At 30.5% G+C, this 15736-nt stretch overlaps 1 protein-coding gene across 3 annotated transcripts in view; it reads left to right on the forward strand.

Moving 5' to 3' along the window:
* LOC126746629 (multidrug resistance-associated protein 1) overlaps positions 1 to 15736 on the forward strand; it is a 169699-nt gene that overhangs the window by 63447 nt on the left and 90516 nt on the right. For all 3 annotated transcript variants that reach the window (XM_050454959.1, XM_050454958.1, XM_050454960.1), the window contains exon 7: positions 12102 to 12517. In XM_050454959.1, coding sequence (XP_050310916.1) covers positions 12102 to 12517 — 416 coding nt within the window. The remainder of the gene's footprint in view (positions 1 to 12101; positions 12518 to 15736) is intronic.

Here is a 15736-nt window from a genome sequence, read left to right on the forward strand (position 1 = left end):
AGACTGCGAAGTCGAGCTCGAGGGTTTGATTGTTGGACGGGCCGTGGTTTTACATGTGCGGGCGGCTGGGGATGATATTTTATTTCTAATTTCTATTATTTTATATTTCAATATCTGTTTGCCAGGTACTTAAAAGCTGTTTTTTGTTCTGTTTTGCTGTTGTTGTTGTTGTTGCTGTGTTGCTGTTTTTGTTGCTAAATACGTTTTTGTGTCGTTAATTTTCGTAAATTATACGTTCAAGATGGCATTGTGGAGACCCTTTGATGTGTTAGATAACGAAGCTGAAGGCCGGAACATAACGAATTTTTAAATAAAGACCTACATGTTCAATCACAGCGGCTAATATTAAATATTTTTAATTGGTTGAAAAGTGAAATGCCTGAAGCCTCACAAAATCAAATTTTAACAAGAATTTGTGAGCTTACTAAGCTGGCTCGTACCACCGTTTACAGTGTGATAAAAGCAGGAAATGTCATTGATCATTCTGTAAAACGAAAAAAATGTGATAAAAAACTTAGAAAATTTGATGATAGCGACAAAAAAGTTATTCGTCGATCTATTTATCAATTTTATAGTGAAAACAAAGTTCCATCATTAGAAGACATTTAAAGAAAGCTACTAACGGATTATCCCGACTACAAATATAAAAGTCTTGCTACATTACGTTGTGTATTAGTAGAATGTGGATTTAAATATAAAAAGTTAGATAAAAGGATGGTTATTATGGAATCGCCTCGAACTGTAACATGGCGACAGGAATATTTAGAAAAAATAAAGGAATACCGTCAATTAAACAGGAACATGGTTTACCTAGATGAAACTTGGTATGATACTCATGATGTTAAGTATGGTTGGGTGGACGACACTAAAAAGTGCTCACTAAGTGGACCAAGTTCTCGCGGTAAACGTGTTATAATTTTACACGCAGGTGGTGATAACGGCTTCATCCCCAATGCGTTGTTGTTGTCGGCCAAAAATATAAAGGATTCGTCGGCTGATTACCATGAGGACGGGGCAGCCAATCTATTTGAAAAATGGTTTGCTGAGCAATTGATTCCCAATTTACCTGAAAACTCGGTGATTGTGATGGACATCGCGTCGTACCATTCGCGTTTACATTAAAAAATCCTAAATAATTCTACAAAAAACGATGAAATTTTTAAATTTATGAAAAGCAAAAATATGAGCATTCCACAAAAAGCCACAAAAAAAATTTATTAGAATCCATAAAAAATGAAAATTTTAAAAAAGAATACGTTATCGATAAACTCTGCTAGGCAAATGGCCACACCGTATTACGTCTACCGCCGTACTACTGTATTTTTAATCCCATAGAGATTATTTGGGCTACTTTAAAGGACCGAATTAGAAAATATAATCAATCTCCAACTAACGATACTTTCGTATTAGAAACTATAAGGGCAGTTGTAGAAGAAATTAATAAAACAGACATATGGAGGAATTGTGTTCGGAGTGTTATTGAAAAAGAGAATGAGTATGGTATTTTACCTCATGTTAACCCCATTATTATAAATCCAAGTTTGGACTCCAGTTCCGAAGATATAAAAAACTCAAACAGTGATTATGAGTTTTTTTTATAAACATTTTAATTACTAAGTATAATAAATAATAATAAATATAATAAGTTTATAAATTCTCGTATAAATCATTTGAATTACATTATCCATACATCGCTTACTTTTACTGAATATAACTAGTTTTTATCTATACAGGGTACCTGTTCAAATTTAAGTTCAATATGTTATAACAAAACTACTAAAAAAAGTATATAAAATATTAGCTAAATAATAAAACATGCGTAACATTACAGGCAATAACTATCCTAAAATAGAGTGATTTAAATAATTAAAATTTAATTTAATTAAAATGTTAATAAATATAACCAATTAATGGATTTTTAAAATATTTTTAGAAATAATAGCTCTCTATTTTTTGCACGCCTATGCTTTATAAAGAAGATGCCGCTTATTCATTGTGATTTGGTTTTTTTGCTGTTCGAATTCATTTTAAATAGACTATATCACCTTTCATTGGAATATTAATTGGGTTAAAATTGGAGTATTACTGCATCATGTGGATCAAATTTACTAGTGCTACATTCATTTGATTGAGCCTGTTCAGCGCAGTTGTGCTCCTTTGCCTATAGATAGATTTGAGATAACCTGTAAGGGGTTTTGACCTTTATTAAGTTCTTATATGGGTTATTTAATGGTTAATGAACAGTCCCATACTTTCTCTTTTGTATTTTTTTTCTTGGTCACTAGGCTTAAAACTAAATACCCACAAACCTCATTCTCACCAAGGCCTCACTCCAATATGTTGTTAAAAATCACCTTTATATGTAATGTGCTATATATTAAATAAAGTTTTTCATTTGTGCGGCATAAGTGTTTCTTCAATAAATGCGATTGTTGGTGCTTTAATCAATATGTTATCGTGACTTTGATTAGTGGTTATTGCGGTTGATTGTGTTTACAACTTAAATTTTCACTTATATATAGTTGTTGGAGTTTTTTCTATTTGTTTTGGCTAAGTTTAGTTTAATTATTTTTTAAATTAACATGTAATATTTAACCTGTTGGAAATAAAAGCTTAAATAAAAGTGAAAATTGTATAACCATAGAATAATTGCAACACATTGTATATAAAAAGTACTATGTCTTTAATTCAATTTGATTTTCTAACATTAATAATACTTAATAAAAAATTATTTTAATTATATTCAAAATAGAAATTTTACATTTAAGTAAAAGGATTCAGACTGGATGGCATAATTTTTCAATTTAAATGTGTTTCCACAAAAATCGAGGGGAGATAAATCTCTATCAGAGGCGTTTCAAAAGATTTTCAGTGTATCTTTTAATAAAACAACACTATATACCGTTTTAGTCACCATTGTAAGAGTATCTAGGCTATCACCCACACTCAGATCATTGCTGTCATCTGCATATTACCTTTATACTTTATACAAAACTAAAAAGCATGGAAAAAATCTATAAATTATCCCAGAATCTGCTTGCCTTTGTCAGTTACAACCTGGTTTTGAAATAAGCAGTAAAGTTTGTAAAAAGTTATATTTTACAAATTTATATTTTGTAAAATAATGACGGGGAATAATATTCCATATATTAGACATATTATATAGATCCCATATATTAGATTCCATATATTAGATATATTATATTATATAGACATATTATGTCCAGTAAAATGGTATTAATTTTATAATTTTTGTTGACAACTAACTATGGACAAGAAAATTTATATTGAAATCACAGCCCAGTTGCAAACAAATTTTTTAAATTTTGATTTAATTACTGGACGTCACCGAATTTTTATTAAGTTTAAACTTTTACTCAAGTTAAAAATATTAGAATTACGAGAAAAAAAAAGGAAAATGAAAAGTGATATACAGCTGAAACAATAACCTGTAATATTGAAGAACCTCTTGTAAATTTTTATGTAATTAGACTAAATTGCTTTGATAGAAAACCCTTCTATCTACCAATATAAAACAAAATGGTCTAAGGGACAAACGTATTAAAAGACAAGTAATCGCAAATTTAGAAACACGCCTTTTCACCACACTTGAGACCCGTCAACTTCTTGAATGGCTTGCAAGTGAGGCTCGCGAATCAGGACGTAAACCAAACCTTTATCAATAAAAAGGATGCATGCCTATTCACGCTCGTGCCAATTCTTACTTTAAAGCAAATGTCCAACAAATAATTAACGCAATTTACCTTGAAAAAAAATCTAAAAATAAATCGGCTTTTTTTGTTATCCCTTAGACAATTTTGACGTGTGTAATAAATATGTCAATAAGTAAGTGTAAGAGAATAAGTTTGAATAAAACAATTTGATTCAAATTCTACGTACTTAGCTGGTGTTTGGAAAAAGATATGGAGCCTCTAGGCAGATACCAAAAGTTGCTATAGCAGTAAAAATAAAATCCAGAAATAAACAAGAAATATCAAAACCATATTTTCATAAAATTGGAAACCAGAAAAAAAATCTAAAAGAGAAGTACCTCTCTTAGTAACAGAAATATACTACGCGGTCCAGTTACCTCAGACTGAGGATTTTCAGACTATGAGTGCTTTTGTATTAAATATGCCTCATATTTAATACAAAAAGCGATAAACTTCCTTTACAAGGGGTGAAAATTTCAAACATTTTCAATTTCAACTTAGTGCAATCTTCTACCAAAAAAATCCTGGGGGTCCAATCTCCAACCGTTATTAAGTGTACACTGTTCACACTTGATACAGATATAGATTGTTGGAGATACACACCAACCGAAACGTCGTGTTTAATTAAAAAAATAAAGGCATTGCAAGTTATTACTACTGGTATTATCTGTTGTAGCATCTTTATAACATCGAAGCCATCTGCTAATAGGATGATTAATTAATAGCAAAAGGATTGTCATCTCCAAATCTTAAATGTATTAGGCTTTCTATATTAGGCTTTCACCATTTATATTTAACGAACTCCTCTATTTATTTGTTGTTGTGTAAATTTTATTTGCTGCGTCCGGTTTTATGATATCGAAGGTCGGTTCTAGAGTTTAACAACTGATGGTTTATAGTGTCAAAGGCTTTTTCGAAGTCCACGAATATCAGGACCAATGGTTTACTGTATTCAATGTAATTTTCTATTAAATTCTTTAGGCAAGATGGAGATGTCATAACCTGCACTCGAAGAAAAATCATTGTAAAATCAAAAAAAAAAATAATGATTCAACTAAAATCCAATATGTTTTTGCTTCATTAGTGTTTGTATTTAAATTAATAACAGGTTTAATGATTTTAAACGCATTTTTAAAGTAAGCATGCTCATAGTCATTCTAATTGGTTAATCCTATTAAAACGTCACACTGTGGTATTTGAAGTAAATAAATATCATTAAGCAATTGAAATGACCTATCTATTTCAATGAACATGAAACACTGTTATTTTTATAATAGTTCTGTATAGATTTAAATGCCGATAATAACATTTTAAAAGTAAATTTGATTTGAAATAAAAATGCTATCCCTTTGATTTAAAGAGAAAATGATTTTACTTCCTTGGCTTTCCTTTTGTTTTTAAATTACGTTTTTTTGTTTTAAAATACGTTCCTTTTATTTCAAAACTTACAGCAATATTATAAGTTGTTTGTAAGTTTAAATCAAATTGTTTTCTTTATGAATTAAAATGAACTTTTTATTAATATATTAGTATTTTACTTACTGTTTAAAGTTTAAGCCGACTTTAATTCAAGCGCATTAGTACTGACATTTTAAATAAAATCAACATTAAATTTATAACAAAAATATATATTTTAATAATTTTGCATATACAAAAATAAGGTAAACCTATAATAACATCAGTCTAAAAAATAATCAAAACAAGATTGAACTCTAAACTAAAAAACAAAAACAATGAGACGTATCCATCAGTCTTTCACTGGGATACACAAATCTAGTAAGTTGAAAAGTAAATAACAAATAAGTATTCTTTTTTGTCGACAAATATTTAGTGTACTACGACACAATTTTTTTAAAATATAAATTATCTTATATTTATATCGGCGTATCTTATAGCACAGATATAACTAGCTAACGCAACAGATAAATATTCGAATAGCAAAGCTTGTCCCCCGTAAAATCGACGGTCGCACCTGACCGAAACTCGAGCGCCTAATAAAATATACTGAAATGCGGCGCAGCGATGCCGTATGTTATAATAAATCCGCATTTAATACAAAAAGCCTGTGTAAGAAAACCATTTATATATATTTCAATAAAGTACATGGAGTATTTACAAAAGAAAAACAAAATTATATATCGTGTATAGTTTCTTAGAATAGGAGGTATATAAAAGCACATTATAATACATACAAAACTATAAATTACTACCTATTTAATACAAACTTATGGGCAAAATAACAGAAGAGGCACAATAAATCTTTTAGCATGGTGGTTTAGTAAGTGTTCAAAATTTAAGTAAGTGATCATTTTATATTAAGTAAAGACGTAAAGATGATATGCTGAATCAAAGAAAGCAAATTTTGTTTTATATTTATTAACCTACCTAACATTTTATTTACTATTACTTTGGCATGCGTTACGAAAATATTTTTAAAGCTAAGAACTACACTTAAAACCCTTGCAAAATTATAGTGTAAAGATAATCAAAAATATATTAAGGTTTTAACTTAAAACTAAAAATCGAATAATGACTTAAAAAATAAACAAGATTTGTGTAATATTATACTAAAGAAAGTATACAATAGGTTAATAATATGTCATACAAACAGTAATTGGCACCGAACTATACTAAATTATTAAATGTAATTGTATAGGGTGATTTAAGGTTTGAGGCACAATGTTTAACGGCAAAAGGTGATGTTGCAAAAAAAAGTTCATATAGTTACGTAGATCTGAAAATTGTTTCTTTTGGAAATACGCGGCGTAGCGAAAAAGTGTATATTTTAATTCAAGTTACAAAAAACGATACAAAAATTATAATTCACAAATGCCTTTAAAAAATAAACATTATTTCGTAATCTTAATGAGTTTGTTTTGTATAAAAATGACCGCCGAACGGATATGCATTTACATTTTTGTTGTGGAAATGCAAATTATAAATTATTATTTTTAGTCAAAAACAGTTTGGCTGGCAGAATAAAGCCAGAATGTTATTTTTGTTAGAAAATAACTGCAGATTACGGTAATAATTTTTAATTAAAAAAAAATCAGTGTATCGTTTTTTTTTGTGCAATTAAAATTGTTTTCTCTTTTAACACCCCTGTACTTTTAAATCGAACCATCTCTGAGCCTAGGTTAATGTAAATTTCTTTTCTTTTTGCAAGACCTAATAGTTGCCGTTAGAGTTTGTGCCTTTAACCTGAAATGCGCTGTATAATTTATTATTTTTTATTTATTATTTATGTTTTAAATTTTTAATTTTTTGGGTTTTATTGTGCAAATTTTTTCGGTTCCATTTACAAAATTTATATAAATTAGTATATACAAGTTTTGTTAACAAAAATACCTTATGCTCGTAACAATTATGATCAGATGGTCCCAACCATTTCATATTTTTAGTTAAAATTTTGTTTTTTTATTTTGGTACCCACAAATTCCTGATACTTAATTTTTTCAAACTCGTTTGCAAAAATGTACATACATTTTTCTACAACATTGGTAACATCTGCAGAAGAACTTATCAGATAGTTGTTTTCGTGGCCACCGTAATTCTTATTTAGTATAAATAGTTGGGATGGATCGGTTAAATAAGAATCAGATTTTAAAATAGAGGAACAATTTTTGCAATTAAATTTTTCCAAAACTTTCTATCTAACTAAGTATCCGGCATAATATGAATTTGCACACTCTTCCAAAGCATGGTATTTGATAATGGGCTCTTTGCCTTTAACTGTTGGAATGTCATTAATTTTTTCGGAATCTAAAATTTCAATATTATTTTTCGATGTTGTTTGGTGTGCCTCTTTTTTAGGGATATTATTTAAAATTAATTGTTTGTCGACATCATTCTCACAATTGGATAATTTTGAAGGAGTTAGTAAATCTGTTACACTTTTAATTCTAAAAAATAATCGAAAAGATCTGACCGTTTGGGTTAAGATTTTAACCACCGCTTTGTCCAGCTGAGGAAAAGAAATTTTCCAAAAAATCTTGGTTTAATCTGTTAGTTAATAAAAAAATATTTTCTTTTTTTTGGTCTGCATAAAGGATTTCTATGGCATTTATAGTTTGAACTAACCTTTTAAAATATGGTGGCTTACTTTTGGATATTTCGTTTAATTGTGTTTTTTTATTTAAAACCTCGCCAACTTTTATTATGGATTCAAAAACCTGTTTACCCTTTTGCAACACATCTATAACTAATGAGTTTTTAAAACTCACTCCACAGTTATAAGGATTTTTAGTATATAATCGTTTGCTATTAAGAGCATCAAATAAATTGTTCATGATGGTTATAAAATTTGAGGCTTTAAGATTTGTGCAGCCATAGTATTTGAGAATAATTGTAGTGCCAATTTGCAGGACATCTTTTTAAAGGCGTCAGGATTTATATGCTTATCTGTTACTTTTGGAAGCATTCTGGCTGATTGAGATGCTTTGTCAATTTCTTATATTTTTTTAATAACATCAAAGCAGATACTTTCATTTAAAAGTTCAAACCTTATTGAAGACTGCCAGTTATTCCTGACGCTTTTGAAAAGATGAGGGACATCATATAAAGAAATTATCTTTTTTTCTTTTAAATAAAAGTAAGGCTTTTCTGCCGTAACACTCAACAGTTTCATTGCGCCTCTATTATTGGTACCCTGATCACAAACCGTGGCCAGTGGTAAAAAGCTCATTTTGTCTAGAACAGTTAGAACGGCCAAAATAATATTTTTTAAGTTTTCTTTAGACTGCATTTTTTGAAAAAAATATCCTAGTGGAAATTTCCAGGAGGAATATATTCCAAATCACACGTTTCTTACCTCTTAATTGCATTTCAACAAAAGTGTTTGCCCGTGGAGATAACAAACTTAAAAGCGGTAAGGGCGACGACATTGCAAGTTTGGATTTTTGTATTTTTCTGTGTAATCTAAAAATTATTTTTTTTAAATTCTTATTCTTTTTAGTAACACGTGTAATTTTTCCATTAATTTTAATTTTCTTGGAGCCACAATTTTGTCTGGTAACGACCATAAATTGCTGACAAACTCGGATTCTACACTGTTATTATGTTTTCTTCGTTTTGTTGAAGAACTTTTTGGACTAAACTCGAGTAGTAATGTTTCCAGTTCTGCATATGTTCTTTTTGGAGTCAACACTTTTAAACTATCTGGGCAGTCAGTAGCAAAAGGACTGGTTTCATTAAGCGCATAGTTTCTGGGAACGGCATCTTTTTTCAGGTAAAACTGCTTGGATGTACGAAAGTCCTCACTCGTGAAGTGATCCATACAAAGGTATTTATTGCGTAGGGTTTCTTCGGAAAATGTAGCCAATTTAGCGTTTCCTATATAAAGCAAAGAAAAAATATTTTTGTATTTATAAATCCTAATATTATTAAAGTAAATTATTTGTTTACTTTTGGGATTCAAGGTAGCCAAAAGACAAGTAAAAGATAACTTTTTGCTTTTTTTTATTGTTTTTCATTTTTTGGAAAAGCATTGTTAATATTGAGAAAAAATAACGTTAAATTATTAAAGCAGTTTTAAAAATGCAAAAAATAAATATGGGGCCAATATGAATTTGATTGTAGTGGCCAAAACACGAAGCGTCGCGTGAAAACAAGATCTTCAAATCTTCATCCTAATTACCTTTTTTTTTAGTTATTTAGTATTGCAAAATTTGCTAAATTAGAGTTTTGTATTGGGACGGTAGTTCTAGACCGATTTTTGAGAAAAAATATATCAAAATATTGGGACAGAATTGCTGCTTTTAAAAAGTCTTTGTCTTATTTGGTTGCTACTAAAAAAATTAAGTAATTGCCAAAAAGTGGTTCAATAGGTTTTGGAAGACAAACAAAACAAAATAAAACAGCATCAAAGCTATATTTTTATATGGTTATTTAATCGTATATTGACAGATGCGTTAACGTGCTTATCCATGCCACCACTATTATATTTATCGTTTTAAATCAGTTTTAAATTATTTTAAATAATAATCTATCAACTATTGACTTGCATGTCATAATAATTATGGAATGGTATATCTTCTTTAAAAATATACTAAAATGATCTATTTAAAATTTAAAAAAATATTGGGGTAACTGTTGAACAATTTGAAATGTCAAAAAATACATTTTTTGGTCGTATAAGTACTCATGAGTTAATTGAGTTGTTATTATTGCTTAACCATTATATTTTTTTCTTAACTATTATTTAGTTTAGCAAAACGTAAGTAAAGGTAAATTTAAAAATAAAGTTTAATAGAAAAAAAAAATTAAGTTAAGTAAAATGGTAAAGGCGTTAATTCAATTTAGTTTAGTGCAAAAAAAAATCTTAATAAAGTAATGTCGGGAGTAATTATAAAATTTACTTACCAGAATTTATTTTCTATTTATCGCATAAATCCTTTCTTTTCACTGGAAACCTAAACATTCTAATTGAAGAGTTTCTTCGTGAATTTCGACAATTAAAATGTTCACATCTAGAACCACCAGGTCGTTTTTTTGGAAGAGTCTCCATCATTTTAATATAATGTTTTAATTGAAAAACATGGAATTTGGTAAATAATAAAAGTCTTAAATATTAAAAAACAACGCATTAACACAAATAAGAAACTCATTCGATCAGCGCAAAGCACTTAACCACAACGGCAAAGTCAAACTACCTTTAAGTCCCAAAAAGCGCCCTATTTATTTAAACTTTTACTCGGCTGACCGCGTTCTGCTGCCTGCTTCACCTAAACTTGACAACAAGGGCTGCGTAATTCCTCGATGGTCAGCCCGCTCAAAAAGCCGGCTGACATTTCGGAGCCCGCATTTTTACTATTGGAGTATTTACCTGTTGCGTTAGCTAGTTATATCTGTGTTTATAGTCTTTTACTGGTAAACTTCGATACACAAATCCAGTAAAAGTTTAAAAACAAACTAACAACTAAATATTCTTCTCTATCGACAAACGTTAAGTGTACCTTACAATATCATGGTATTATTGACAAATAAAAATATTTTTTACATTAACATAAGTATAATACAGACAGATAAATTAAGCTTCTGTACGTTACCCCGCAATCTAAAATAATGAATAAATTGTAAAAATAACATTGTTAAAATAGGTCTCAATAATATTTTCTTCATAATTACCTTTTAGTATTGGTAAAAGTTGCAATAGATTCCAGCTTTCTAGCAATGTTTGTAGCCGATCAAGGTCAACATCTGTTTCCTCTAATTTCTCAGCTGAACCCGCCTCTAGCAAAACTTGACGTGTTAAACCTAGGCTCGAATTATTTAGTTCATCAAGTGTCAAATTTAAGATAACAACGCCGCCTTTGGTGTTAACGCCGCCGTCGCCGGCTTCGTCGAAAACACCAGGTTCGGCGAGAATGCCGGGTTCAGTGTTATCGCCATTTGCCAGGATAATGCTTGGTGGCTCTGCCATATTATCGCTAAGGGAATATGTAACCGCCTTGCAAATTTCTCAATTCTCACGTGTTAACAATATTAAAGGACATTGTAAATACCTGTAAACTGTATGCACCACTTTTATTTACACTACACGCTCACGCGGACACCGGACACCATTGTCGAAATGCACATAGACGCCAACAGCGGCTTTCTGATATGCATGCTGACAGTCAGCGTTGACCAATGACCAGGATGGCGACTGCATCGAGTTTCTATTGGACAGTATTAGGTCACGCGGGTAAAATTCGCCGCAGTGTTTTTAAAATGTTAGCGAATCTTATAGAAACAATATCTTCTCGCTCTTAAAATAAAAATGTTCACATAAAATTAAAAGGATCTTATTGATATAAGCAGACGGGGAAAACATTTTCATATAATAAAGCATTGCTGTTTGATTCAAATGTGGTTCTTTTAAATCATATATCCGCTAATAATTGATTTAAAGGGAAATACTAGTAAACTTTTCAGAAAAGCAAATTAAAATAAAAATGTGTATATTTGATTGTATCGCCGCCCTGTTAATGTCAGAAGACAAGTAAACCAATTTAGCAATGCTGATTTATTTTAAATGTGGTTCTTTTAAATTATATGTGATAATATTTAATTTAAAAAGAAGTAATATTAGATATCAAAGAAAAGAAAATTCCCTTAATTTTAAATAATTACATTTTTATTATGTATTCAAATCAACATCATATCATTAGCGAACGTTTATGAAATAAATACTTCTAATTAATTAAATTAAGCAGATCAACTTAATTATTTTAACGTGATTTGTTGTGCAATTTAAAACGCATAAATTTTCTGAGTGTGGTCGAAACCCAGCATGTTTCCCCGGTCTGATAAAGGTTCAGTTTTTCTTTTAAGCTAATAATTCGAGTGAATGGCTTGTACGTAACATCAGTATAATCGACCATTATACCTTGTATTAATGTTTTTTAGGAGAAATTGTGAATCTCATGGCAGTGGACGCCCAAAAATTCATGGACATAACTGCTTACATCAATATGATTTGGTCAGCTCCGCTTCAGATCTGTTTAGCTATGTACTTCTTATGGCAAGAACTTGGTCCCTCAGTACTTGCAGGTTTAGCTGTGATGATAATTTTAATCCCAATAAATGGTTTTATTGCAAATAAGTCGAAAACGTTACAAATTAAGCAGATGAAAAACAAAGATGAAAGAGTCAAGCTTATGAACGAGCTTCTTGGAGGGATCAAGGTATTGAAACTCTATGCATGGGAGCCCAGTTTCGAAGCGCAAGTTTTGAAGATAAGGGATAAAGAAATAAAAGTTTTGAAAGAAGCTGCATATTTAAACGCAGGTACTTCGTTTATTTGGTCCTGCGCACCGTTTTTGGTAAGTGTTTTTTTTATTTATTTTTAGTTGCAATGTAATTTTACTTTTAATATCTTACCTTATTATTACAATGTAACAATATTTTTACAGGCAAAAATTTTATTAATCAAATACTTTTTATTTTTAATATAGTTGGATCAAGTGGAATGTAACCTTAAGGAATGAGAGCTATATTTAATGATTTTTTTTTCTGAGCTTGCGTGCTCTATATCTAGGCAACCCCATATTTTTTTAATTGTAAATTAAGTTTTCCAAAGAGGTTATTTTAAAAACCCTATATGTTAATATTTTTCTGAATCGTATTCCAGATTTTAATGGTTAATCCAAGGAGGCGGATCTCCGCGCTTCCCAATTGAGATAACGCGTACGCAAAATTGAACAATAACTGGGTTCGCCAAGTAGCCACCTCGGCACTGTTGGTTAGAAGTGCAGCTCGCTCTGATTGGGTACTCTGGCAGTGACAGTATTCTATCCTTGTAGTTAATATTACTGTTTGGCAAACAATAGCAAGTCAAAAGGTGGGTTGAGCCAATCAGAGTGAGAGACACTTCAACCAAACAACTTTGACTAACAGCGCCGATGTGGCTACCTTCTGAAACTAGTTATCGTTCATTTTTGGGTACAAACATTTAGCATACAGATCAGTCTCCATCCTGTAGTCTCCTTGGGTTAATCTAAAAAATATATAGTTTAAAAAAAAATTGTATTATGACCAGGCGAATTAACATTAAATTTAAATTATATTATATGGTAATATTATGTCCTTGCATCTATACAGGGTGAGTCTCCAGGAACCGCATCGATTGTTTGTGGGGAAACTTTAATTAGGAAAAGTCTGAAAATTTCACAGTATACAATCGATGGCAACTCGGCTAAAATATTTTCAAAAATCCGGTTATACCGGAAGTAGGTGTCAACTTTCTTTTTTTAAATGGAACACTATATATTATACATTAGAATCTAAATACTTTTTGTGTATAATGTTCTATATCTAAATTTTACCTTTTTTGACATTTAAGTTTTTATGTCCAAGATAACGTTTGCAGATACAATAATTATCAATTTTTCCTATAAGGAATCCTTTGTCATATTTTGTTCGGATTCCTTGCCGAGATGCCGATTGATCAAATGGCCGTTATGTGGAGGAATAGATCAGCCAGTGGAGAATTTTCTGGGTAGATTTCAAAGTTGTGCAATATGTTACGATAACGCTTACTTAGAAATTATTAAATGACATGTTTTATAATTAGAAGAATTCCAGTCTTTACCTATCAGTTAAATTGTCTTCATAAAAATATAAGGCCACGATGCTGTTATTTCTTATAGCACAATAAACATCAAATTACCAAGACTCTTGAGCGCACATTTGTGTCGCTCCATTTTCGCCCGTTTTCCGAATGCCGATTCAAGAATTGTCATTTTCCCGAATACTACTACTGTACCGCAGTCATTTTTTCCGAATGTTTATTTTCTCCAACAATTAATTTTTCTGCTGAACAATCCGAACGATCGTTTCCCTAAATACTTTTTTCTCGAAACCATTTTACCAAATGTTATTTCTCCCAAACAACTATTTTTCTCGAATAATAGTATTTTATCCCGTAATAAAATGTATTCACGGTTGAGTTGTATTATTCAATACTTCCATCCAATGATTATTATTTAAAGAAAAACGCCTAATCTACGAGAGTGGTCCGACAAGTACCCGACCTAATAAAGGAAATACACAAATTTTTGAACGCGGTGTTGAATAAATTCGATACCCTTTTATAATAAGAACTGTCTTGCTCCTCAAAAATAGTCATTAACTGCCGATATCACTTCTTCACCGTTGGAAAATCCTTGACTATCTGACTTCTCAGCTATTTTTTGAAGTTTGAAAACAGAAAATAATCAGACAGGGCTAAATCTGGGAAATAGGGTTGCTTGAGCTTTGATTCGTTAATTTTAACCATTGCAATAACGTATTTGTGAGCTGGTTTATAGATTGTGTACTTTCTAATACAGTGATATTTTTCAAACAACTACCGCTATCTCTAGGTCAGATTGGGTACTTCTGGGACGAAATCTTCTAGGGGGGTCACCTAGTAATTTCGGAAAATGGTGCTTCAGAAAAAAAAAATTGTGGTTCGAGAAAAAACATTCGGGACAATTGCAATTCGAGAAAATGGTCATTTGGAAAAACTGACATTCGGGAAAATGACTGGGAATCTCTACCAATAATGGAAATGTCGTCGATTAAAAATCTTATTTTTCATTAACTTTGCTTCATCCGTCAGATTTATTTATTTATCCGTTCAGAAAAAAAAACATTTTGACTGACAAAAACACTTTAAGATGCTGAACGATGGAAAAAACATATGGATGATGACTGGGATACGTCGGATTGTAATGCTACTTGTCTATAAATACGCATATAATATAGTAGATATATTTGGGTATGCCGCAAAATATCCCAAAATTGCAATTTCAATATTTTCATAATTAACTACTGATTTATTTTTCTGCACTCTTGCTCGCACGAATTCTTGAAATTTTGTATAATTTTTTACAGTACTTCGTTACATTCTTCGAAAATAATAAATACATTTAAATAATCTTCCTATGTGTAATTTGATCGTCTCGCCATAATTTATTATTGACAATTTACAAATGACAAGTAGTGACAATATTGCATTACTTTATTGCTTCCTAAAGCCACGCCAGCATGGCCAACTGATATAATTTAGAAACCCTATACGATAAAAAAATTATGAATTGCAAATATTTCATAAACTGACAATTTTCGAAATATACACAAAAAGTATTTAAATTCTTATGTAGAATTCAAAAATATAATAATATATCGAGTATTCTATTCCAAAATAACGAAGTTGACACCTACTATTGGTATAACCGAAAGTGCATCATCTTGAAAATATTTTAGCGGACTTGCCTTTCTCAATTTTAGTATATTGTCAAATATTTCCTAATTACAGTTTTCCCACAATCGATCGGTGCGGTTCCTGATGACTCGCCTTGTGTAGAGTCGTAAAAAGACGGTATAACAGTAAAAAGACTGTAATATGCTTCAATGCTGATGCAATAAAAGGATCGAGACGATTAAATATGTGCCATTAAGAACAACTTTCGGCTGAATCTCGAGAAGTATTGATCTGCAGAAAAAAATAATTATTGTCAAAGAGGCCATGAAAAATTGTTAGAAATTAGTTTCAAGTT

The sequence above is a fragment of the Anthonomus grandis genome, chromosome 17 (genome assembly GCF_022605725.1).
Source record: "Anthonomus grandis grandis chromosome 17, icAntGran1.3, whole genome shotgun sequence".
Taxonomy (NCBI): domain Eukaryota; kingdom Metazoa; phylum Arthropoda; class Insecta; order Coleoptera; family Curculionidae; genus Anthonomus; species Anthonomus grandis.